The sequence below is a fragment of the Pantherophis guttatus genome, chromosome 1 (assembly GCF_059756535.1).
Source record: "Pantherophis guttatus breed Tessera chromosome 1, ASM5975653v1, whole genome shotgun sequence".
In the NCBI taxonomy this organism is placed as follows: Eukaryota; Metazoa; Chordata; class Lepidosauria; order Squamata; family Colubridae; genus Pantherophis; species Pantherophis guttatus.
Window position 1 is genome coordinate 338942524 of NC_142063.1, and position 26014 is coordinate 338968537.

A 26014-nucleotide genomic window follows, 5' to 3' on the forward strand; every position below is an offset into this window, starting at 1 on the left:
GCTTCAGGTACTCATTTCTGGAAGTGTCTAGCCTTTTTGGAGTTGTGTTCTTTTTCCAGCAGGCTCTTTAAATCTCCCAGTCTTTTTTTTCCCCAGGAACCAAAGTGTGAGCTTTGTTAATTTTCAAACAACAAATACACACATTTGGGGGAAAAAAGATATTTAAATACTCTGCACAATGGATTCTACTACCAGTAACTATTCCAAACTTATTCTGCACAACTGAAATGAATGGCAGTCGCTCAAGAAAACCATTAGATTAATATCAGTTAGGAGAGCTTTCTTCAAGTTTGCTTGGCTTTGCAATACTATTCTCACCCTTCCAGTCATTTTTGGCTGTTCCAAGTCTGATTTTCTAGCTCCGCATCTCCTTTTGTTTACCTACAAAGTGTTGACAACCTTTTCGTCCCAATCTCCCCCCCCCCCCGAAAAAAATATGCACTAAATCACCCACAGTGAGTTTATCAGAACCTTCCATTTTAATCTTCACCAGCATAAAATAAGATGGTGAAAATGGGGGCTTCTGTACATACAAACTCACATGGATACCTGCTTTTTAATCAGTTAAAAGTGCTGGTTTTGGTTTCAACAATGTTGGATGTTTTGATGATAATAGAATTCAAGAGCAGGTAGGGAAGAACAGGATGTAACTTTTGTCAAGTTTCTGTGCATGAAATGCACATTAATCTTTTCGTCAAACTCAGATATGGATATCAAGTAGCCTAGTTTTCCTGGATGAATTTGGACCGAAATCATCTTCCTCTTTGACACAGGAATGCATGGCAGATCCACTATATAATATATTGTGCTGTGTTGCAGCTGACTGCAAATTCTGGGAATCATAGTCTGTTACATCCAGAATGTCAGGGTTCCAAGTAAGACCCCCCCAATGAAAGAAAATTCCGAGGCTTGAGTTTCCTCAAAGCTACATTTTATTAGAGATGTCATATTGGCACATCTGGGAAAACCCGAATCTGAAAGTTTCCAAGTTTTCCCCACCCAAACAAAAATTCAAGTCCCTGCCCAACACCCACAAGTCCATCACACGGCCCAATTAATGCACCGTCCCAACTGGAGATGCCTCCCAGTTCCAGCCTTCCAGGTGCAGGGCAAGATGTCCTTGACTCTCTGAGAAAGGAATGTTATTATGACTATATATCCATACGATCCCCCCCCTCCCAGTTTCCCACAGTAGTAAACGTGGCAGGTCTGAAGGCCTAATACAAAAGATGGCTTCCAGAGAATCATCTCCCCAAGTTTTCAGGCAGGAATCTTTCCCAAGTCTACCAAGAGATGCCAAAAATGGAAGTTGGGCTTTCACAGCCATTGAAATGAAAAGCTATACAGCCCAAGAGATGTTAAAGGATCTGGATTCAAGACCATTGGTTAAGTGGGTGCTCCATCTAGCCATTTATATTAGATAAATAAAGAATCTAAGAGTATCAGCTGGCTAATGGTGTCAGAGCTCATGAGCATCTTTCAGATGAGAAGTGAACAATTCTGAAAACTCTGTCCTATTTCGGCCCCTGGTTACTTTTAAATGGTTTTCTTGTGCAAATGTGCCATTAGTTTTTCTCCTAAACGCCAGGAACTGGAGGTAATAAAGGTTTTATAAGGATTTGGTTTAAAACTGCCAGGCAACCTGATAGCAAACTTATTTAAGCTGTAAATTAAATAAATGTAATTTAATTTTAAAAATTTATTAATTTTTATTTTTAAAAAATTAAATTAAAAACTAATTTTTGCTTTAAAACTTCCAGGCAGCCTGATAGGAAACTTCCTGTAACTATAAACGAGGCATTGTTAAATGCTCATATTATAAAGGATTATCCTGAAATAAAAAGTGGTAATAAAGTAGCTATTCTTTACCTTCAATTGATTAGTTGTGTGGCTTATTCTTACTTCTAATTCTACCACCAAGTATTAATAATCTGTTAATGACAATAACTTACAATATCATGCAGTGTACTAATAGTCTTTTTATATCATTTGTTCATTTATTGTTTAATAAAGTTAAAATAATCCATTAAAATAACATTTTGAATTGCAAACATTTGAGCACCATTAATGAAGCTTATTTGAAGCATTCAAAATGGTATCACCTCTGTTCCCCATTAAGTAATTTCTTCATGCCTAGAATTAGCCCTTTTTTTTTTCCAATGGTCATTCAAAGATGAAATTTATTATTTATTTATTTATTTTATTAAACTTGTATGCCGCCTTCTCTCCCAAAGGACTCGGGGCAGCTCACAACAATAGAAAAAACACATAAAATTCAGTATTCAAATATAAAAACCAATAAAATCCCCTTTAAAAAACCCCTTCAGTCCAATCCGGCCAGGCCAAATAACCATGTTTTGAGGTCACGGCGGAAAGAGCAAAGATCAGGGGCCATCCAGAGCCCCAGGGGGAGCTGATTCCACAGAGTAGGTGTGCCCACAGAGAAGGCCCGCTCCCTGGGAGTTGCCAGCTGACACTGTCTGGCCAACGGGACCCCAAGGAGGCCCTCCCTGTGAGAGCGCATCGGGTGATGGGGAGCTGTCGCTGGCTGCAGATGGTCCGCCAGGTACCCTGGGCCTAAGCCATGTAGGGCTTTATAGGTAATTACCAGCACCTTGAATCTCACCTGGAGGGCAACCGGTAGCCAATGCAGATCCCGCAGGAGGGGTGTAACATGAGAGTGTCGGGACACTCCCATCACTACCTGCGCGGCCGCATTCTGCACCAGCTGAAGCCTCCGGGTGGTCTTCAAGGGCAGCCCCATGTAGAGAGCATTGCAGTAGTCAATCCGGGAGGTGACGAGCGCATGAGTGACTGTGCGCAGGTCAACACGGTCCAGGTAGGGGCGCAACTGGCGCGCACAGAAATGCTGCTAAAGATCAAACCAAATTTCTTTATTTTGGTCATCAGTCAGCAAAATGTTGGAAATATTTTAGTCACCCGCAAGGTTAGTCCTATAAGGTAAACCAGACTTTTAAAAAGTGCCATATAGGATTTTTATTGTAATTGCTCTAGTGACAGAACCTTGCAAGTCTGACTCTGTTTTCCCCTTCCATGAGAACTAGGGAGGGACTTTGTCTGAAACCTTTTCTCAAATTAATTTCTTAGCCTGGACTCGAGCATTGTTGATTTGGCCATTTTCTTGATTGAAGGCTTTTTGTCCTGTCCTCCAAAGCCATCCCTTCAGTCTGTACCCAGCTGCAGTTAGGGGAAAAAAAGTTAGAACTGATCCCAAATTTTGGGTTTATGAGTAATGCTCCTGGAATTGGCTCAGTGGGCTCAAATACAAGGTATTTATTATACAATGTGACAGTTCTTCAGTTGGGACTCCAAAATCAGCCAGCAAAGAAGCTAAAGTCCTTTCCGATCTGCTTACTGTCTCTAGCCATCCTTTCTTTAATCTAGATGTCCATCTCAGCTAGCTTTTATAGCTAAAGTGGGACTTCAATCTCCTGCTTTCTAGGTGGGTGTCTTAACCATTAGACCAGGGGTCTCCAACCTTGGCCACATTTAAGCCTGGCGGACTTCAAAGCTGGCTAGGGAATCCTAGGAGTTGAAGTCCACCAGGCTTAAAATGGCCAAGGTTGGAGACCCCTGCATTAGACCACCTTATCATCAAAGGTAGCCTATTCCTTCCAGGTGAGATTCTACCAGGAAGAGGGAACTGGATAAAAAGGGAAGTGCATTTAGAACAGGAGGTCTGGAAGAGGCTCAGAGACCAAGCCTGAAAGCCTCTGTCTCTGTCAGAGAGACAGATTCAGAATAATGTTAGAACCAGGATAATATAATGCTTACAGATCTAGATAATTAAAAGAAATAAGTAAAAGTGACCCTTTCTTAACCTGTATCTTCCCTATGTTCTCTCCAATTGTATTCCTCTAGAGCATGGGTGTCAAACTCAAGGCCTGGGGGCCGGATCCGACCTGCGGTATGCTTAGATCTGGCCCGCGGGGCTACCTTGGAAACAACGAAACCAGCCCATGGTGCTTCTGTCAGCAAAAATGGTGCTCGTGAGGGCCGTGGGCAACCCTCCCGAGCTCTGTTTTCACTAGCAGAGGGTTGCAGGAGGCCGTTGCAGGCCAAAACGGAGCTTGGGAGCCCGTTTTAGCTGGCAGAGGACTCAGGCCACCACAGGTGCCCCCGACACAAGTGACATTCAGCTGGCCATGCCCACCCTGCCCCTCCCGAAGTCAGATACCACCCTGAGGCGGCCCTCAATGAAATAGAGTTTGATGGGGCAGATGGTAATGGAAGATACTGAATATACTGTTGGAAGCTGAACCTGATGTTACCCTAACATGGGCGATGGAATTAATAATCTAGTTGAAAGACGTTACAGAAGATACTATATGGATTATAAATTTAAAGTCATCTGAGGATTTTATTCATATATGGAAATATTTTTTAGTTGTGTGGTATGGGCAGAAGAACAAAGATATTAAAAATATTATGTATGGTAGACCTGTAGGAAAATGGGTGGAGATGGGTTAGGTTACTGATTGTTTAGTTTAGGAAAATTGATGTTATGTTTAGATATAAATATACGTAAAAGATTTGAATTAGGAGATATATGTATGGGGGTGGAGGAAATGGGTAGATTATGAGTTGAATAAATGTCAAATTAGGATTTATTATATAGTTTTATAGCTGAAGGTTGGTTGCTTTGAAATGTATAGTATAGGGGGGATATAATAACAATGTTAGAAAGAAATGGTTAGCATGTGGGGGGTGGTGTAAAAGGATGGTAAAGTATATAATTTGATATCAATTTGGATTTTACTTTTGGAGAAGCCATGGGGGGTGGGGAGGGTGAGGGGGGGTTAGGGAGGAGGAGGGGGGAAAAGGGGGGGAAATCTGTATTTGAAAAACTTTTTCAATAAAAAAAAAAGAGAAAGAAATAGAGTTTGACACCCCTGCTCTAGAGACTGAAAGAATTTATAAATCCTCAAAGGGGTTTAGGGGTGGAAACAAAGGATAATAAAGACTTCCCCACCATCACAAGACTGGCATGTAATACTGCTCTTCCACAATCTTTTATGACCAATAATAGCACTTAGTTGTATTCATCTAATCTTGAGAAAAATTCAGCAAGATTGGACTTGCTTAGAGTGCTGACAGCTATATTATAAAGTTGAAAAAACAATAACATCCCACTGTTAAGCAATAGCAGGTCATTTATTTACACTGCAATACATGGATTCCCAGGAGTCAAGCCCCAACTTGGGAGTCATTAAATGTTCTTTTTAATGATTATATTTTTAAAAAAGTATTTGTATGGAACAGGCCAATTGAAAAGAGGACAAGATCAGCCATTTTTAATTTTTTTTAAAAAAAATCATCATTCACTGAAGCAACCTTGCCTAATGCAAGGGTTCTATGCCCAGGGAATAGGAAGACAAAAGAGGAAAGCAGTATCACATAATCCATTTCTGACGGCAGAGCCCAAATGGCCTTACATTAATAAAATGAATTAGAATCAATGAGTTAGGCTGGTATGTGTGGGGAGAAGGAATTTTGGGGAAAAATAGCCTAGCAGATTTAAAAAGCACCAGGATGAGGAAAGCTCTCTTATTCTGGGCTTGCAGAGCAAGGGCAGAAAATGAATCTAAAGCTTTCAATTCCCCAGCTGGCCCATAGCTTTATATCGTGCCAGAGAAGACACAGCCATTGCCTAGTGCCTGGGCCCGAGACATAATTAGTTAAGGGTGGGTGAGGGCAGAGATATTCCAAGCATCGCTAGTCCTCTGACTTTGGGTGCTAGGGCAGCAAGCTGGAAGCTGTTTTAACCTACTTGCTTACTAGGAAGAAAAAGCAACCGATGCTAAAGGCAGTTAAATATTAAATATTCTGCCTTATTCTCCATCCTTTTAAGATTCCTCCTCGCAGAACAATTATCCTGCCCTGCCTGAACTTCATCCACCTCTCCAAGTGAAGAAAGATGCATCCAGTGGGCTGTTTACTTGGGGGGGGGGGATGGGTAAAATGATAATGAGGAAGGGCCCAGAATTTATACAGATGCAAACCAGGTCTCACAGAATCTTTTCTGGTCCGTCTTCTTTGCCTTAAGGGCCTACCAGCAGTTGTGGCTGGAATACAATATCATTTTTTCTTAATAATGACTTCATATTACCTGCACTGCTGAGCCCCTAACATGCTAATTACCTATGCAGGTGAAATACATTTTAATAATTTAACAAATGAACTAAAGCAGAATTGAATGACAAAAGGAAACGCGTGCTGCTGTCAAAGCACTCTTGGCCAAAGGTTGGTGAGGTGTTTTTTTTTAAAAAAAAAGTATTAATAGGATTAATCAATTTTGAAGTAAAAGCAGCAGAATTCTTTTGACATTTCCAAGGTGGGTCATCCTTATTTATCTACACCTACTTAGCATTTTAAATACAGGGTAAATCTACTTTTTTGAGGGAACATCAGCGGAAGGAGGAAATGGATGAAAGTTAGTCATGTTTTGTTTTTTTTTAATTTTTATAAATCAGTTTATAGCTTCTTATACTGCCCAGTAATGCCTGTATCTGGTTCTGTGGATTTTTAGTGCTTTCCGTGGGATCTTCAATCAAACCCAGTTATCCAGGCAAGTTTCTTACAATTAAGTTTTTAAACTGCACTTTTTTTTTTTTTAGTAGAATTCTATTCTTTCTTGATGCAACTCTGGATACCTCTTGTAGTGCTTTTAATAATTTCTGTACTTTCCAACTTCCTGCTCTCCAGATGTGTTGGATTACAATTCTCAGGAATAGGGGAATTTGGGGAGTTGTTGATCAGCACAACTGGAGACCAACACATCTGGAGGGTACTAATGTAGCAATGTTCTGAACATCCCTCTGTTTTGTGTATATTTGTTTCGATGGGAACTGAGCAAATACATAAGCTATGTGTTACAAAAGGATGTACTAATAATATATACAGGCAGTTCTCAAGTTACAGTGGTAATTGGGAGCAGAATTTCCATCGTTAAGCAACGCAGCTATAAAATGTGATGTCACATGACTGCATTGTTTAGCAATGGCAGTTCCAGCTCTCCCTGTTGCTGTCCTTTAACTGAATCCCACCAGTTGTTAGGCAGGGATCACCTCCATCCGAGCCACTCCCAGCTTGGCCCCCGTCAGGCCAGAAGTTTGGTAAGGTAAGGCGTCCTCTTCCCCACACCCATCTATCTCTCCCCTCACCATATCTCTGCCCTTTTTTGTCACCTTGCACTCCATCATCATCAGTCTTCCTCCCATTACTGATGCCAGCTGCTGGCCAAGTCCACCCTTCTTCCTGATGTTCCTGTCCAAATGAGAGATCAGCCCGTGCGATTTGGAGCATGGTGTGGGTAGCTTTCTCATAAGGTTTTAAAAGGCCTCAAAAGCCTTCCAAAGCATCGTGAGAATAGCCTGGTACAGCCAGCAGCTGCCTCATTTAGGGGCAGGCTGGGCACACCTCATCAGTAGCAAGAGGAATAAGGTATCAACTGGGGACAGCAGGGTGGCAGGGCCAGTAGAGCACAAGGCTGGCAGAATGACAGGAGCGGAACGCAGAGGGCAAGGGTGGCTGGAGCACAGGGCTTGAGGCAACCCTTCTCGGCAGCGGTGGCACAGAAGCTGAAGTAGAGGCCTGGGTGTGGTGGCAGCTGATTGGCATTGCTAAAGGCCTTGAGCCCCTATTTTGGTCCCACTGCTGCCACTGCCTCCAAGGAGTGCCGCTATGCAGGGTTGCCAAAAGGGCAGAGATGGGGGGAGAGAGAGGCAGATGGGAGGTTGAAGTGCTCCTTCAGTCATTCGTGTGGGCAGGCTGCAAGTGCCCTTGAATTTTTGATCATGTGATCATGGGCGTAGTGCAATGCCTGTCATTTAGGGGACCAAACTTAGTTGAAGTACCATCTCTTCAATGCTGCCATAACTTTGAATGATCATTGACCAAATAGTCGTAACTCGAGGATTATCTATAGTGTAGTGTTCATTTTTGCTGTGGCCACAAGTGGAACCAAGATAAGAAGGGTGTCAGCATTCTGATGCTGCCATAAAAAGACGAGGCTTTACTTTTCAAAGACGAGGCTTGACTTTTCACCTACTTATTTTCTCTGTAGATAATATCCCCTAGGAGATGGGATGTGGGGGGGAACATTCCTGTGGGGTGAGGTCAGAAGCTGGGGAGACTGACTTGGAAGATGGCCAATGAGAAGATGAGAATTGGGGAACGGAAAGGGAAGGGTTTGGGGGTCAGAGGGTTAGTATTGGCTACGACAAAGTCGGGGCCAGATCTGTCGTACTCAATAAATGGAATATTTCAGCAAAGATTAATTGTTTGGGAGTGCAATTTATTTGAGATGACATCGAAACCTGACAAAGGGTTTTCCTACAATGTATAGAACACAACCAGAATTTCCATCTTGATTCTAATGATAGTTACATTTGCATTAAACAGCCTTTGCCAGTCAGTGCTGCTGAGATGTGTTGGACTTCAATTTCCAAAATTTCTACCCAGCGTGACCTTGTAAGCCAACACATCTAAAGAAGGCCAACTTTAGTCATATCAAGCTATGACTTTTCTTTTCAACTTGTCTTAGTGTGAAGAAGGAGGGGTTCTAAATAGTTGCCTTAAATCACTGATGAAATGTATGGAATTGGTTAATCGTAAATTATGATCAATGATAAATTACACTGATGTTATTGTGTTATAAGTGTATTTCCTTGGTTAGACAGGTTTGCCTTTCTGAAGATGCAGGTTTATCTCCAAGTGCTTTGGGATTCCACCTTGCTGTTGGGTGCTCAGGTCAAGAAAATAACCAAAAGTGCCTTTTACAAATTTCAGTAATATGCAGTGGCACTTTTTTTTTTTCCTGGAAAAGAAAATGTCTTTAAACCACAACCATTCATGTTTTGACAAGTATTTAGGAACTGTACCTGCCTGGCATGCAGTTCTCCAAGCTTTACAAGATGGTTTAGGAAATACGTTACATAAATGTTGCACAGCCACCACCCCACCAGTGGTGGGTTTCAAAAATTTTTACTACCGGTTCTGTGGGCGGGGCTTGGTGGGCAGGGCTTGGTGGGCAGGGCAGGGGAAGGTTACTGCAAAATCCCCATTTCCTCTCAATCAGCTGGGACTTGCGAGGCAGAGAATAGATGGGGGTGGGACCAGTCAGAATTTTTACTACTGGTTCTCCAGACTACTCAAAATTTCCGCTACCGGTTCTCCAGAACTGGTCAGAACCTGCTGAAACCCACCTCTACGTCTCACTCCATCAACACAATTGACTTTTTTTAGTTTGTGTCATAGGCAGATGAATGATAATTTTTTTAAAAAAAATGATCATAATAACTACAGAATAATATATGTCTTCTTGACTCACAGGAAATTGCTGGGTTTGAGTATAGTTTGGACTCAATAGTTACCTATTAAGGTCAGGGTTGTGAGGATCCTTTCTTCAAGATCTTTAATTTTCTCTGGGATTGTGACAGGGAACAAGGCCATTTTGGCAGTGGCACCAAGGTTGTGAAACTTCCAGATGTTTCCATTGTGTATTCTTGCTCCTGCTTTCTAGACAGTGGACTGAAGTGATGCATTTGAAGCCTGATCAAAGCGCCTCTCTTGAATTCTCCCTGTTAATTGTTGACATGCTGTGTCAACAATTGATCATTTTAATTCAAAATTTTTCAAGTCCGGTTAGTTAGACTTTCAAAGGTCAGAGGCAAGGTTTTTTTAAAAGGCAGCTTCTGTCTTCACAAAATAAGCCTTGAGTGCCGTGTTAAATTTGCACTGCAGAATGGGATAATCGGACAACTAGATATGAAGCTCTGGTGGCTTTGTGGTTAAGAAAGGCAGGACTGGGTTTCTTAAGTAATGAGCTTTGAAAATTAAGATGCTATACGGCTATTGCTGGCTGCCAAAATGAAGGCCGTATAAACATTCTCTAGAGTCAGCAGTGTCCCGCGAGGAACACTTCATTCATATGTTCCTGTGCATTTTTATATTCTTCCATAGTAATTCTTCTTTCAGCAATTTGAACCGGGGTGGACGGGACGGTTACAATTGATCCGAGGTTTTCTTTCTGGAGCCTGGGAACAGTTACCAGTTTCAGTAAGTGATACTTAGGATGGAAGAGGCTTGGGCTCCGTGTATTAAAACCACAATTGCAGCCCATGTAATGCCTCTTTGGCTGTAGGTCACTTCTATTGGAAGTATATATATATATATTTCATTTCAACTCTCGGAATGGCAGTTTTAATATAACATCCAGGGAAGTTATAACGGCCTTGGAGCTGTGCAAATGACTGTTTTGGGAGAGAGAGAAAAGCCAGCAAGGTATTTTGTGTTTACTCAAGCATTGTAAATCAATACACAAGAGTTTGGTTTTTTTTTTTAAAAAAAGTAAATGATTCATAATAATATAACACCATGGACATTTCCTGTGTTTGCTGACTGGGAGACAAGAATATCTCTGTTTTCCGCAGTTGTGTTTAGGAAGGCAGGAACAATGTTGGGTGAAGGGAGAAGGTGCTTTAGAACAGGGGTTTCCAACCTTGGCCACTTTAAGCCTGGCGAACTTCAACTCCCAGAATTCCCCAGCCAGCAAAGTTGTGGTAAGTTATTCATTGGCTGCTAATAAGCTTATGGGTGCAATTTAAACCGATGCTTTTTAACCTATAAAACCCACTATAGTTTAGTGCTGAGGTACCTGGAGGACTGCTTCTTTAAACCTGAATCAACTGTCTCATTCAAATAAATTCAGGAAGAACAGATGGTAATCCCGTTACCAGGACATTATAAACGCTGAGTTTAAGAAGAACTGCTTCTCTGTAATGTTGTTTGTACCATAGTTTACCACCAGAGTTTATGTTTGCTTTGATCTTGTTAGATCTTCAGAAGCAAGTTAAAGTGGAGCTCTTCCAATGAGCTTTTTATTTTAATTAGTTAGGACAATGCCATTGAATGGCTTATGAATACTCAGTTTTAGCGCACGATACCGTTGCTTTTTATTTTTGCAGCTTAGTGTTGATGTTTTCCCTTTGCAAATTGCTGAAGGGTGGCAACTTTAAAAACAAATACATAAAATTAATTTGAATTTAAACTATAACCTACAACATCTTGACTCCTTGTTTTGACTTACCATCCCCATCTCGTAACAAAATCACATTTAATCCAGGGGGGGAAAAACCTTTAGCTTGTGCCCTTGATACTAGTCATGTTTAATAGCGTGACAGTTTGTTGCAGAAATCAATCCAGAAAGCACACAGACGTAACTGATTCAGCAGGATTCATTAACTTCTCTTTATATATAATATAACACATAAGAAAATGTACAATACCAATGGCAAGTAGTGGTAATAGTTACAAGCAAACACAGGCAAAGGAGAAAACAGCAGAGATGAGTTTCAGTTTCAATTCAGCATAGCAGACTAGTTTCAGTTTTCAGCCTAGCACTCAGAGCTACAGAGCCACGCCCAGGCTCCTTCATGTCTCAGCTCCTATTGGCTGATCTTGTTACTAAGCCCTATTCCAGTGATGGCTAACCTTTTTGCTGTCGTGTGCCAAAAGTGGGGGTCGCGTGGGGGGTCGTGGGTGCGTGTGCCCACATCCATAATTCAATCTGCCGGCCCTCCCGTGCATGTGCACGTGACCCCCCCCCACACACACACTTCCCCCTGCTTTTGGCACGTGATGGCCCGGTGGGCCCGGTAGGTCCGTTTTTCCACTTCCCCAGGCTCCAGAGGCTTTCTAGGAGTCTGGGAAGGGCAAAAACAACCTTCCCCATCTTTCCGGAGGCTGGAAACAGCCATTTTTCCGACTTCCGGTGGGACCAGAAGGCCTGAAAATCAGTTGGCTGGTGCACGCATGCGCTGGAGCTGAGTTAGGGCAACACTCACGTGCCCACCAATATGGCTCCGCGTGCCACCTGTGGCACTATTCATTGGCTGACCTTGTAACCATGTCTCTGTCAGTCATGAATTCTCTGACATGTCGGATAAGCAATCTATTGCCATCAGATCACATATGCCCTTCAGTCTAATTTCAGAGATATTTGAAAGAAGTAGATTTAGGATTTTGTCAAAAATGGCCTTTCTTTTCTCTGGCATGGGTCAGGAAAGAGAGAAGGAGAAAAAGAAGTCAGAATGGGCTTTCAGTACTTCTGAAGGAATATGACTCTTAGCATAAAGAACCTTGAGCATTGCTGGTTTAAAGAAATAAGTTATTTTTGTTTTATATATTAAATTTATGTACTGCCCATCTCACCATTGTAGTGACTCTGGGCACCTTACAAAATGGTAAAAGGATAAAGAGGATAATATAGAATGGTTAGAGTTAGGGTTAAAGATTAAAGATTAAATAAAGACCAAGAACCAAAAAGACAGGCAGTATGGGGCTGGGGAACTTAATATTGTGTGACCATAGTTATGCTGTGTGAAATAATTTTATGTGTTCCAACAGTGAAATCAGTCAAATTTAAAAGTGGATAGTTGTAACCCAGTCATGCTTGTACTCAAATTTTAAGACTGAAAATCCAATCAATTTGACTGATACCTATTAGTAAAAGATTGATAATTCAAGATAGAATCCAAAAGAAAATGGGATACCCAAAGCCCCAACTCATCTAGATAGGATTTGTTTACAAAAAGCCCTCATTTAAACTGACTGAAAAATCAAGCCAGGCTTCATTTGGTTGAAGATCTTCACTTGAAGCAGCTTTGTGCATAGCAGTTCACACATTCGGTCCCCATCAACAGTAGTTAAAAGATCAAATAGCCCTAGTAGAGAATGGAACTTGCCAGCTCAGATGAAAGACTCATTGAAGTTCAAGAGAAGGTAAATGATATCTATATAATGTCATAGAACTGAATTAATCTAAACAAATGTTAACTAATTAACCCCACTTCTCCACTCTCTCTTACTCCTCCTTTCAAACTGTTGTTAGTACTTTGGGGAAGACACAAGTTCATAGACAACTGCTCACTAAGTTGGGACTTAGGGCATTGTAAATGTAGACTTCTCATTGTAGCAGCTGGGGTAGTTAGAAAGCCTCTTGATTGATGCAAGAAGCTCAAGGGACAAAATATCTGTGAAAAATTGAACTCTCAATGTGGGCTTTAGCTTTTGCTGATACATAAAGGCAGCATGAAATTGATCAAAATCCTGTGGGCTTTCTCAGGCAGCACTGGATCCCACTCAAAACAATAATTGTAACATATCCACTAATTGGAATGCCAGAATCCACTTTAGGACTTCTAAATGCATTTGGCTCATTTTTCTCTAGACAGAAGTATGAGCCACACGAAAGAGCTTGAGGGAACCTGTTGATGGAGTAGGAGTGTTTCAACAATTGGCTAATGCGGTGACTAAGTTGGTATTTTAGTGCCATTTTTAAATGTTCAATTGCCACTGCAAAGATTCTGGACGGTGGCATATTTCACCTTTTGAAAAGCTAAGCTAGAAGTGTCTGTGGAGATTCTCAGTCATCATGGTTGGCCCAAAGGTGCTTTTTTCAAGAGGCAACTGGACTCTCTTGTTTTTCTCTGAAGACGTTTTGCTTCTCATCCAAGAAGTTTCTTCATCCAAGAAGCTTCGACTGGATGGCGAGGAATGGAAGGATTTATTTTCCTTGCAGGCAGCTGGTCATTTGCATTGTTTTAGAGAGTCGTTGAGGCCACCTGAAGGTTTGTCTGTGTCCTCAGGGTCAGCTGAGTAGTGTAATTGTGTGTGGAGCCTTCTTGGAACTGCTAGAAGTAAACATGGAAATGCTCAAAATACATAGAAGAGAACCGCTAGTCCATTTTCTATTAACAAAAAGAGCATGCCAAAGAGGACTCTTAACAGTCTGATCCACCTCTTCCCAGCCCAATGTTGACAGTAGGAATTATTCATGGTGGGTAAAAGCATCTCAGATACATTTGAGGAGGAGCCAACTAGGGGAAACTTAGTATTGCAGGCTACTTCTGCTGATCACCGGCTGCCAGCAGTTTGGCAGATGGAATCTCACCAGGCTCAAGGTTGACTCAGCCTTCCATCCTTCCAAGGTGGGTAAAATGAGAAGCCAGATTGTTGGGGGCAAGAGGCTGACTCTGTAAACTGCTTAGAGAGGGGTGTAAAGCACTATGAAGCGGTATATAAGTCTAAGTGCTATTGTTATTAATATCAAGAGGAAAAAAAGTTGCAAAAACCTGGCCACAAAAGGATCTTTATTGGAGCAGGAACCAAAGCTGAGGAATGTTCGTCATACTTGTTCTGGCATTATCAATTTTATCTGGTGATCCCATGTTTTAGGATTATGAGAGAGGCAGAACAATATTTTCCCCCAGTATGGGCAGTGCATTTGTAAAAATATATGTCATAACCTTTCCTCGAGACCTCTTTTTTCAGAAGTGAAAAGCTGGAAACACGTTATCTACTTCTTCTATGGAAGGTATTCTGGTCTACCAGCTAACAATGTTTTTCGGAATCATAGTTTTCCATGACATAAGTGCATTTTCCCAAAAGCAATGTGCAACACCTTTAATTATAAGAAAATGTGTCATCCTAGTCCTTGAAAGATATCCTCAGCAAGAGATACATGCACCATCAGCTACAGGTGTTTAACCAGTGCTATCAAGCTTGGGCCCAGCTGACTTCCTCCTACCCTGAACCTCTTCATGCAAGAGGCTGTGCCTTATGGATGATGGGGTTGGGGTGGGATTGGTTGGATTCTGTTGAATTTGGCTTGAGTAGAACTTGATACTAGATAGATATGTTTGTGATAACCCTGATGTAACCGTTTTGAGTTTGCAGGTAATTTCTGAAACATTTAAAAATTGACTCCTGGATGTTAAATTTAAATTGATTTGGGAAAGAACACTATAGTTAATTATGGGAGCAAGACAAAGTCGCTTCATCCCTTCATCTCTTGGACTAGGGAATGATCCATGAATTGGACTCAGTACTTTTTTCCTGTAAAGCCTAGCACAGTGATGGCTAACCTTTTTGCCGTTGCATGCCAAAAATGGGGGGAGCGCAGGGGAGTCCGTGTGTGTATGCCCACACCCATAATTCAATGCACCCCACACATGTGCGCATGACCCCCCTGTGTTCCCCCCGCTTTTGGCACGTTGGGCCCAGTAGGCCCGTTTTCACCCTCCCCAGAGGCTCCTAGAAAGCCTCTGGAGCCTGGGGAGAGTGAAAAACAGGCTCTCCCCTCCTCCCCCGGAGGCCCCCCAGAGGCCGGAAACAGCTTGTTTCCTGACTTCAGGTGGGCCCGAAAGACCCGAAAATCAGTTGGCTGGCGCACACATGCATGCTGCAGCTGAGCTAGGGCAACGCTCATGTATGTATGCGTGCCATAGGTTCGCCATCATGGGCCTAGCACATGAACCATCGAATCGCAAGCAGATCTAGGCATGCTTTGAAGCATGTCTTCCTCACAATGAGGGTCATAAAATCTGTTACGATAAAAAGAAACTTCCAAAGTCATCCTGAGGATGGCCTGCAGGTGTTCTTCCCATTCTTGGAGGCAAACAGCTGGAATGGATCTGCAGCACAAACTTTAAAGCATAGTCTCGGAACTGTATCTCGGGCAGTTTCAGTTAAGATTCTTTTCTTTTCAAAATAAGATCCTGTGCCGTAGAAGATTTTATCTTCCTTTAGAGATCGCAATTTCTGGGCAATTCTGCAGAATTTGTAAATGAGGTATCGAGATGGTTTTTCTGAAGGGCACACTGATGACTGTCAGAAGATAAAAGCTGTAAACAAGAATGTGCAGCATTTTTTCCCCATCTTTAAATGTCATGTTGAGGATCACATTTCAAAACGTGGGTGAGACAGGACTAAGTATAATATTTATGTTATACTTTAACAGTTCTCCTTTATAAACCTGTAAAGATATTAAGCCCCCAAAGAGGCATTATACATCCTTGTCTTCCTTCGTGCACAATGTTGAACTATTCACCAGGAACTCACTTTATTCTCTTGCATGCTTTATTTCCATCATATACAACTCATCACGTTCAGCAGTCAACCTTCAATTTGCGCAAAACTATTCAAGCCTATTCACTTCATCTAACACTATCTGCATATCAACAAATGCATGGTAAACATTATTTCTCACATTCATATATTTCTCGGTGACTTGCTGAAAAGCAAATGCCAGGTTTGCATACGTCACGCTTGACATAAAAGTCACTCTGCCTTTCCATTGTCCGCTCAGCTATCTTGCAATCAGAATTCTGCTAAATGACTTCTCAGACACACTTAACAGCGTAATCCCCTTTTTTTTTATTTCTTATTAGCTTTTTCTGAAAGGAAACAATATCATTATAATTAATGATATTAATAATCAGGCACATGTGCAGCCTTCACTCATACTTTATAACAATTTTCCTAGCCATAAAGAAACCTTATCAATATCTTAAGGATTTATCCCTGTTGCTCTGTCTACATCCACAGCCCTACAAGTCATCATTCACACAGAATTTATGATTTTATTTTTATTTTTATTCTTGGACAGCACCCATTCCAATTCCACTCTTCAACATGATGCCATTTTTCCAGATTCACTCTCTTAAAACACATCTTGGAGCATTCCTGTGCTCCAGTTTCATCCCAAATAATATTGTCACCTCTAGAACTAGTAGAAGTCATCCCCAGTGGGAACCCGGCAAAAGTTTGCCATCGTCCAGTTTAGAAAACAATCCTTGCAATAGATTAAAAGCTCTGCCTTTCAGTATACCTTGAATGCCTTGAACCGCAAGATGGGCGGCAAATAAATTTGATAAACACAGCCTAGGACAGGGGTTGGCAACCTTAAACACTCAAAGAGCATTTGGACCTGTTTCCCACAGAAAAGAAAACACCGGGAGCCACAAAACCCTTTTAATATCTAAAATGAAGATAACACTGCATATATCTTTTAATTGGTGAATTTTAGGGGTAAGGGGTTTTAAATTGGGGGAAGCCAAAGATAAATTTAATTCCGTTTTTATAGTATTTTAATGTTTATATTGTATGTTTTTTAATTTTGGCTGTTCACCGCCCCAAGTACTTCAGGAGAGGGGGCGGTATAAAAATTTTAAAAAATAAATAAATAAATAAAAAATATCATTTTTTACCTTTATGCTATGTATAAAAAAACTTATTTATCCATGCTTGGCTTACTGGGGTAGAAAAGCTCAATAAATTGTGTGCCGGCGGGTGTCGCACATTGGCGGTCGTGACACATATTTTGAGTGACAGGGAGCCGCAGCAGAGAGATAAAGGAGCCACATGCGGCTCCAGAGCCGCGGGTTGCTGACTCCTGGCCTAGGAAGTATCTTTCTTCTATTGCTCCTGATGACTGCTGATATCTTCTCCAGATGCCATGTATCGTAAAAAAATATATAATGATAATGAGGGTAGGTCGGTGCATTGGATAAAACAGCCTTTTCCAATGTAGAAGTTGCAGTGGCCAGAATTTTATATCTGAGATGACATGCTGAAAATATTTGAGGGGGAGGGAGGTGTCTACCGATCTTAGCAGCTGGGATGCAGAATTCCAAATGGCTCCTAGGTGGCACCAAAAGGAATATTACAGTAAAACTTTCTTCTCTATGCTGCCATCTGCATTTGTGGCCATTGGTATTTGTTGTAGCCCATATATAAGGTACAATATGCCTAATCTTGAACTTAAATCCTGCATATAGTTTCTCTTTCCCATCCGGTTCTTCCAAACTCAGAAATCAGTTGCTGCTATTACTGAAGCAAAATGTCATTTAAAATCTGTATTTCATAAGATGGGGTTTGCTGTCTTTAAACCAATGTTCTATGGGATGGTGATGGAAAACATCCCAGGGTAGCTAGAGGTAGTTCTGTACTTATTTACATAGAAATTTTTTTTTCCCCAACAGCCCTATTACCATATTTAAATGCAAGTATGTCTCTCTTAATTGATCTTTTTCAGTAGTTTAGAGATACTTTAAGCCTGTTGATCTCTGTGCATTTTTTTCTGGTAGCAATATATGTAGCTATGGGAGTAGATTTAGAATTAGAGCACTTGTAGTTCTTTGGCTCTCTGTTTTTCTATTTTCTCTTTTATTGTTTCACCTTTGGCCTGCAGTTATTTACATGACAAATAACAGTTTATTCCCTGACTGTGGCTGTCCCCTTTTTCTTGTCTTTACAACCCAAACTGGTCATCAAAATCTGAGATGAGTAAACTCTTTGAAGCGTGTCTCAGGTTACGTTACCTGAATTCTTTCAGAAGAAATTAGGAAAATAAAAGTGTTTTTTTTTCTTTTTTTTTGAATCTAATCAGAAAAAAATATTGCCCACCTGTCTCTTCCAATCTTTTCCTTCCTGGTCCCTCCTCCCACCTTTTTCCTCTTTGCTAGTCTTCCTGATGACTTTCAGAACTAGCAAAGTGAAAAAGAAGGAGGGATTTTGCAACGTGAGGAGAAGGAAGAAGGCAATAAGCTGTGGGGTTGACTGGCAGAGTCATATATGGAGGAGATACGTTGGGGAGCCTCTTCTTCCACCTCAGCCTTTTTGAACTCCACAAACATTGCCAGCATCCTGCGACAAAAATTTGATTTAGATCAAATCAGCCTCTCATCTCTGCAGTCAAATGATCAGGCCTCTATTGTTTTTGTCCATTAGAAGAAAACAAAAAGGAAACAAAACACTGAAATTCCGAAAGCGCCTTCTCTGTTATGGGCCAATGTAAGAGCCTTGGTAGTGGTCTAAGGCACCCTGTTATTAAGCTGGTTATTAAGACCAGCTGCCTGCAATTACTGCAGGTTCGAATCTCGCCAAGGCTCAAGGTTGACTCAGCCTTCCATCCTTTCTAAGGTAGGTAAATTGAGGACCCAGTTGTGGGGGCAATAAGCTGACTTTGTATAAATATACAAGAGAATGAAGGCTATTGCTTAGCGCATTGTAAGCCGCCCTGAGTCTCCGGAGAAGGGCGGCATATAAATCAAATTTTAAAAAAAATAAAAATGTATATTTGGTAGCAACCTGCCTCCTTTGCAGAGATGTATATCCTCTGAAATGCTTTGACTCTTAAGGAGTCCCAAAACTCTGAAAACTCAAAACATGAATCAACCACCAGGCACCTCCCCAAACTACTCACCCCAACCTCTTTATGTTGCAGCCATTATTATACCAGCTTTCTGTTGCCTCTTTCCTCTTACGCTCTTTATTTTTCCCCATGGCCAGGTTTTCCAGCAGCGGCCTACGGACCAGTAGCAGCAGCAGCGGTGGCAGCAGCCAGAGGATCAGGTAGGGGAGGCCCTGGAGGAGACAGGGCCAGGAAACAAGCCCTTCTGTGTGGCTACAGCTTTCCATCACTTACCCTGATGTGCCTCCCCTTTGGGAAGGGATCACTAAACAAAACCACATGCTACAAACAGAGGCGAGGACATGAAAGATGCTAAGTCTGCGGAGCTGTTGGGTGGATATTTTATTTAAAAGGGAAAAAAAAAAAAAAGACATTTCTCAGTTGTTTGCACTGGGCTAACAATGTCATATTTCCTCTTCTGCTAGCTTCCCAACTGCTAGGGCAAGGAACTTACATCTGCAACTACTAGGTTTGTAAGGCAGTATTATTCTCAAGGACACCCCCAGTCCAAGGCACAGATATTTCGAATCTTACAAGCCCCTTAAATGCTGAAAAATTCAAGATCAGGGCATAAGAATCTGTGTCAGCATTGGATCTCTGAAGATGGCCTGTCGTAGCTCTAAAATCAGTTTTTCTCAGCGATTTGGCAGTTGCATAGTTCATTCATGAATCTGGAATAGGAGGGGGAATTTGTATTTCTATCATTATAAAAATCAAGAGTTGGTTAGGATAAGTGATTCCAGCACCAGATAGTCTTCCTTTGCCTCTTTTCCCATTGAATCGTGAATGCTGTGACAATGATATGTACAGGGATTCTGGAGAAGTAATAATTCCCAGTTGTTTCACGCCAAGCTATGATGCTAAGCCACAGTTGAGCGTGACATCAGAACTGACAACAACCATTGTTTGTAGTTGGTCAGCACATCAGGATCCGAAATTATATTGTGGCTCATGTAAACCTAATTTAATATGATGTCTGAATTGGAAAATCTCCAACTCCAGAACTGGCCTGATGCTTAAGAAAGCTGCAGGAATGGGGAAAGGATGGTGAAAAGTTGCCGTGGAAAACATGGTCTGCTTGGATGTCGGCAGGCTGAAGCCACAGTTGGATTCTTAGCCCTCAATAGGCTCAGTCACAGCATGGCATAAGACTTAAATTGGGCTATACCAGTGATGGCGAACTTATGACATATGTGCCGGAAGTGGCACGCAGAGTCATCTCTCCGGGCACGCCAGCCGTCACCTGTTGGTCTTTGGGTTCCGGCGCTCCCACGCATGCACGCCGGGGAGCTGCTCTTCCATTTTCTGGTGCTCCTCCCCGCGCTCACACACGCTCCCGTTTTGGCACTCGGTGCCAAAAAGATTCGCCAACACTGGGCTATACAGTAGTGTGGAAATTTGAAGTGCAGTCTGGGGACTTGAATAAGTGACCATTTACTCCAGGGAAAAATGATGACAATTCTGTCCAAAAACTGCATTTGTTCCAGACACATCTTTAACTTGGATATCATTTTCAGCATTTGTTACCTTCTGCAAACTCTGGGCCAAGTTTTGTGAAAAATGTTCACCCTTTTCTTTACTGTCCGCTCATGACAAGCTCCACATTTTCCCCACCCTCCACTGTCTGTCACTCCCACTAAAGGGAGGAGTTAAATCATCGATTTACATTGGCGATTTTTTTTTTTTTAAAAAAATGTATAATTAAGCATTTTGATTCCATCATGAGAGGGCTGTTAAGACTTACCAAACCCTTTTCTTTTCCTGCATTGGCTTGTTTACACCTTCAAATTCTAACGGCTGAGCAAGGACCAGGGGTGGGCTTGCTGCTTTCACTGAGTTTAATTGCTCCCTAATCTGCCTTGCTTGCTAATCTCTGTAGAATGCCTGCTGTCTTCGGCCATTTGTTTTTTGCTAATTTTAACTGGGTAGTTGGGTCAGGGAGCAAGAAGCAATTGGAGACCACATTCTTGTGCCTCCCCAGCCCCCCAGCCAAATGGTAATGCATTGAGACCTGGAGCAAAGAATTGGGGAGGGCGGGGGTGGGGAGGCGATAGTTTTATTCAGCCCTCTCCTGATGAAGCTTGTTCATAGGTGTGGGACTTCTGTACCCATTTAGCTAGGTCTCTTCAGATCAAATTCCAACTCCTGCCCCCAAAATGGAAAGGGCTGCCAAGCATTTAATGCTCCCCAAGAGAACTTGGGAGAAGGCTGGATTTCCAAAGTGAGATGTTTAGAGAACTCCGTTCCATGCAAACTGGCACTGCTTTCAAGGCTACAAAGGATAATTTAATACCATTTTAATGTTACTTGAATAAGGGGATGATGTCCAATTTGAGCGCAGTGAGGTTGATTTGCTAAATACCTATGGTAATATTATTTTTCCTTTGGTATTTTCTGTATTCTGCTTTTAAACTGATTTTATCCTTGATGCAAACAAAAGATCTACAGTTTTCACACCCCTTTCCTATGCTTTTTCCCCCAATACAATTGCAGTTTTATTTTGCAAAGGTATCATGAATTTGCTCTTAGAAAAGTTTAGGCGATTAACTTCGACATTCGTGGAGGTCCAATTTTGATTGGAATATTACTGTAACTCACCTGCTTCTCTGCTTGAAATAATTTGCTTTTTTACATTTTTTTAAAACCAATATTTTGTAATTTGGTGGGGTTATTTTTTTTAAAATTAACCTGTGATACAAAACTAAATCTAACCCAAATTAACACCAATCTATATGGCAAGTGTAAAGATCAGTATGGTACCCTACGGAAGACTTCTGTGCAAATCTGCTCCCATATTCTGCCACAGAGGGAGAAAAGATGCATATTCAGAAGGAGTTCCCTGCATCAGAGACTATTTGATAGCTATTGTTATCAAAGAGATGTGTAGCATTGATAGTGAAATGGATTCAGGGCCAGTGGAGTAAAGTAGGTTTCATATTGGGGCTCAGACCTGATTCATTAAAGGAGAAGAGGAAATGAAGAAGAAAAAATGGAACCAATTGCCCTCAATTTTTGAGGATTACAGCAATATAACCCAGGTGGCATCAACTGGAGCGTGTTAAGACTACCTAAAGTTAAACCCCTCCATCTGTATCATAAGGTGCACGAAAGTTAATGTCCAAATGGTAAGCCTTCAATTTACCCAGCTCTTAGGGATTTCCTCTTGATTAAGGTGATTGTACGATGCCTGCGCGGAAAGATTTTCCCTGGTTATCAGTAGCTTGTCGAGTATGGATCATAAAGCCCGAACAGCTTAGGCCCTGATTGTCTCGGGGGACACTGCTGTTCTTGTGTACCTGCTTGGGCTTGGCTTTTAAAAGGAAAGGCCCCTTAGGTGCCACATTACCAGTGACTGGCATGTAAGGAAGGACTTGCTGATTTTGCAGCTGAGTTTCTCCCCAATTCCCATAGCATTTAGAAGAGAACATTTAAAGACAACTCTCTTTTAGCAGGCATTTATTAATTTTTTTAAAAAAATTGATTAGGTGTTTTTAACAATAGACAGATGGACGTTAGCCACTTTGAGAGGAAAGACAGGATTGAAAACTTGGGGATTCCTCCTAGGCAGGGTTGTCAAACTGGCGGTCCGTGGGCCGGATGCCTCACGCACAGGCCACGCCCACCCCAGCTCCATGAATGGGAAAAATCACATCACATGATGGCAATGTAACGCAGCGAGTTTGACACCCATGCCCTAGGCCTAGACCTAGGCCAAATGTGGCTCTTTTACAACCTGTGGACTTCAACTCCCAGAATTCCTGAGCCAGTTTGGCTGTCTCAGGAATTCTGGGAGTTGAAGTCCACAGGTTGTAAAAGAGCCACATTTGCCCATCCCTGCCCTAGGGGAACATTCAAATGTTCAGGAGACAAGGTTGCAGCCAAGAGCCATGTGGCCAAAACCCCCATTCCCTTTTCCAGCTCACTTAAAAAAGGGAAGAGCCTCAATCTTGGAGTTGTGGCTACTATCTTGACTATTTTTTTAAAAAAAAACTTCCAGTGAACATCCCTGGTTGGTCTAAATTGAATAAAGATAACATTTCTCCCAGCAGTCCTTGGACATGGGTTAGGCTAAAAGAGTTGTGAGAGAAACTCATTCAAGGTTGGTTGGTTTATAAAAAATGTCTATGCCATCCAATTCCCAACAAGTCTAGGGCAACTCACAACAACTAAACAGTTAACTCTTCGTGTTGCCTTCACATCTGATAAAATTTGGCTGGGGCCTGCCTAGTTGAGCACTCTAACCAGAGTTGGCATGTTCTGTGATAGAGTTTTATCACTGAAATCTTACTTATCTTCAGTGACCAGATAAAACACAGAGATTTCTCTCTGTTTTCCTGATTCTAAGTAGGAATGGTGACCTAGCTTTATTGTAACTATAATATTTTAAACTACAGTGGGTTCCAAAATTGTGCTGCTTGTGGATATCATTTCCTCCAGGTCCCCTGCCCATTCTACTGTTTAATGTTTTAAATACTTCAGACAAAATTTAAAAGAAATTTGCTATTCTACAAAACAGAATACTAGCTCCAGAGTCATCTGTGCCCAGAAATGCCCAGATTTTATGTTCATCAAAGGCTTTTTTAAAAAGAAATATAAATAATAAATGACTACAGCCTTATGGTTTGTTGATAAAATATGCCTGCTTGTCCAGAAACAGAAAGTTCAGGATTAATTGAAAGTATCCTGGTAGAAGAGAAAAGCAGGCAAGGGAAGATCTCACACATTTGCCTTATAGTAAATTAATATGTATTGCAATCACTTATTGCACCAACAATTATATGGATGAGGAATCTCTCTGTGGCTGCCATTTCTTTAAATGCCCCAAGTCTGCTCTCAAAATAACAAACGTGTCCACTTTAGTCCCAAAACACGATCTCTTCTCTGTATATCCCAGGCTTTGGTATCCGCTTCAAAAAATTAATGCTGTACTTATTCTCGTCATGGTTAGAATGAACCAGGTTCTGAGTTACATTGGCATGAGCCTGCATTTTAGAACAATGACCTCTGAAGCAATTTCACTATCAGTATGGTATTTTTGTTCCAATATTGAAAAGATACAGATTACATGAAAAATGGCTTCTCCATTCAGCTTGATGAGAGATGACACTTACACGGGTTTTTTCTAAAATCACTTGTATAGAAAGGCAGTTCTGTTGATTGTCAAGATACTGTAGGATCAAGATGATTATTTCCTCTGGCAGACTTTCAGCATCTGTAATCTGTTTTGCTTTTCCCTCTGTGGCCCAGTTCAGATGTTTAACTATCAGTTGTCCATGGAGTGGGCAAGTGATTATCTCCCTCCTCCATGTAGTGAAGGCAGCGTGTAGAATGAATGCCCCTATATGGAATTGTGTATCCACATTGGGCTAATTTAGGCCTTTGGATCTAAAAGATTCCAGGTGACACTCCCACTTCATACTTTAATTGGTGGAAAAGAGGTCTACATTCTTCCATTCCAGAAAATGAATGTCCCTATTATCTGGTTTGGACCATGTCTGTATTCCCCTTTGTAGAGGTATCAGTTGCTCAAGGGAAGGTCAAATCATATGATTTCATTTGGAATTCCTTAGACGGGAGAATGTATGGCAGGAAAAAAAAATACTTTGTCAGATATTTCCAACATGGCCTTCTCCAGCCTAGTACCCTCTAGATGTGTTGATCCTCAACTCTCAGAATTCCCAGATTGGTGGCAGCTATTTTAAGTCTTGATGATGTTGTGAGCTTTCCCTTTCTCTTTCTCCTGGTTGGAAAAATGAATGGGCCAGAGATCCTGCTACCTGGCTCTGGAGGGGGTTCCCAAATTAACTTACCTGATCCTATTTATTGTGGTAGACAATCTTCCTAACCAGCCTTCTCCCATCAAGATGCATTGGCTTATCAATCCTGTCATTCTGGAGGCCAGCAGGCTGGAGAAGGCTGCTTAAAAAAAAAATATGAAAGTTACTATTAAGTCCTACTTTGGTCCTCCCTTTATTTGACCAGAGCCCCCCAAAGCTTCTTCAGTCCTAAGTTCCACTGTTCCGTACTGTCCTTTATACTTGCCGGCTGTAACACAATCTAATGACATGACCTCGATGGTGAGTGTGAGCAGTTATGTTCTTGTTGTTTTCTCTCTTGCTTGGTTGGGGCTGCTGTGAGAGAGGGCAAATCTCTGAGGCACTCTTTCCGGCCTCTCTTACATTGGGACGTGCGCTCCTCTCAAACGCTCTCCTGAGCACGCTCAGCAGGAAGGTTTGTCCACACCTATTAATCCTCTCTCTGTGTCCAGCTTCTTGTTAGTAGCAGCTGGTTGCATGTTTCCTTTGCTTGTTGAGATAAAACGATTCAAGGAACGACTCATATCCAACTCTTGAAAAATGTCTTTTTCTATTATTATTTTCCTTTAGTACACTTTTTTCTCTCTTTTGTTTTTTCTATTATTGCTTTTCCTTACTTTATAAAACTGAAACACTTGTCGTTCGTAAAACATCTCACATCTCCCCTTGCCTGTTCTTAGAGTGTCATGTATCTGTGGGACTGAACTAAATGCATGCCCTTGTAGTAGTCGTAACTGGTAGCAGTAGACGTAGTTGTAGAACATGCATTGTTGAGTTGATATTATAGGTGATTGTCAACTTGAAAGAGCATGATAGTCCGAGGGTAGCCATGGTTGACTGGAAGAAGGATAGGCCTCTCTGTACAAGAACTTCTGCTAAATTCTTTGGAGCCACAGTACAATGTCCATTAATTTCCTAAACTTGGTCCTACCAAATTTAACTTGAAAATCATCAGTGCTGTGATGGCGGTAGTAGTTAATTGACCATGGTAAAAGCAATGTTACTTTGTTTTTGATTGTAAAAGAAGAAAAAAGAGTCAACATTTTAATGATAAGTACACTTCCTTGTGTGTAGTTCCCACTTAGGTCAGTGGGAGTTACCTACAGGTAAGTGTCTTAGGGTACAAGACCAAGTTTCATTG

General features: G+C 41.5%; 1 protein-coding gene across 14 annotated transcripts in view; it reads left to right on the forward strand.

The window, feature by feature from the left end:
- MSI2 (musashi RNA binding protein 2) overlaps positions 1-26014 on the forward strand; it is a 645448-nt gene that overhangs the window by 567019 nt on the left and 52415 nt on the right. For 4 of the 14 annotated variants that reach the window (XM_034420731.3, XM_034420734.3, XM_034420737.3 and 1 more), the window contains exons 11-13: positions 6551-6589; positions 17847-17870; positions 19156-19218. In XM_034420731.3, coding sequence (XP_034276622.1) covers positions 6551-6589; positions 17847-17870; positions 19156-19218 — 126 coding nt within the window. The remainder of the gene's footprint in view (positions 1-6550; positions 6590-17846; positions 17871-19155; positions 19219-26014) is intronic. The other 10 variants (XM_034420732.3, XM_087889750.1, XM_034420738.3 and 7 more) reach the window with 3 other exon arrangements.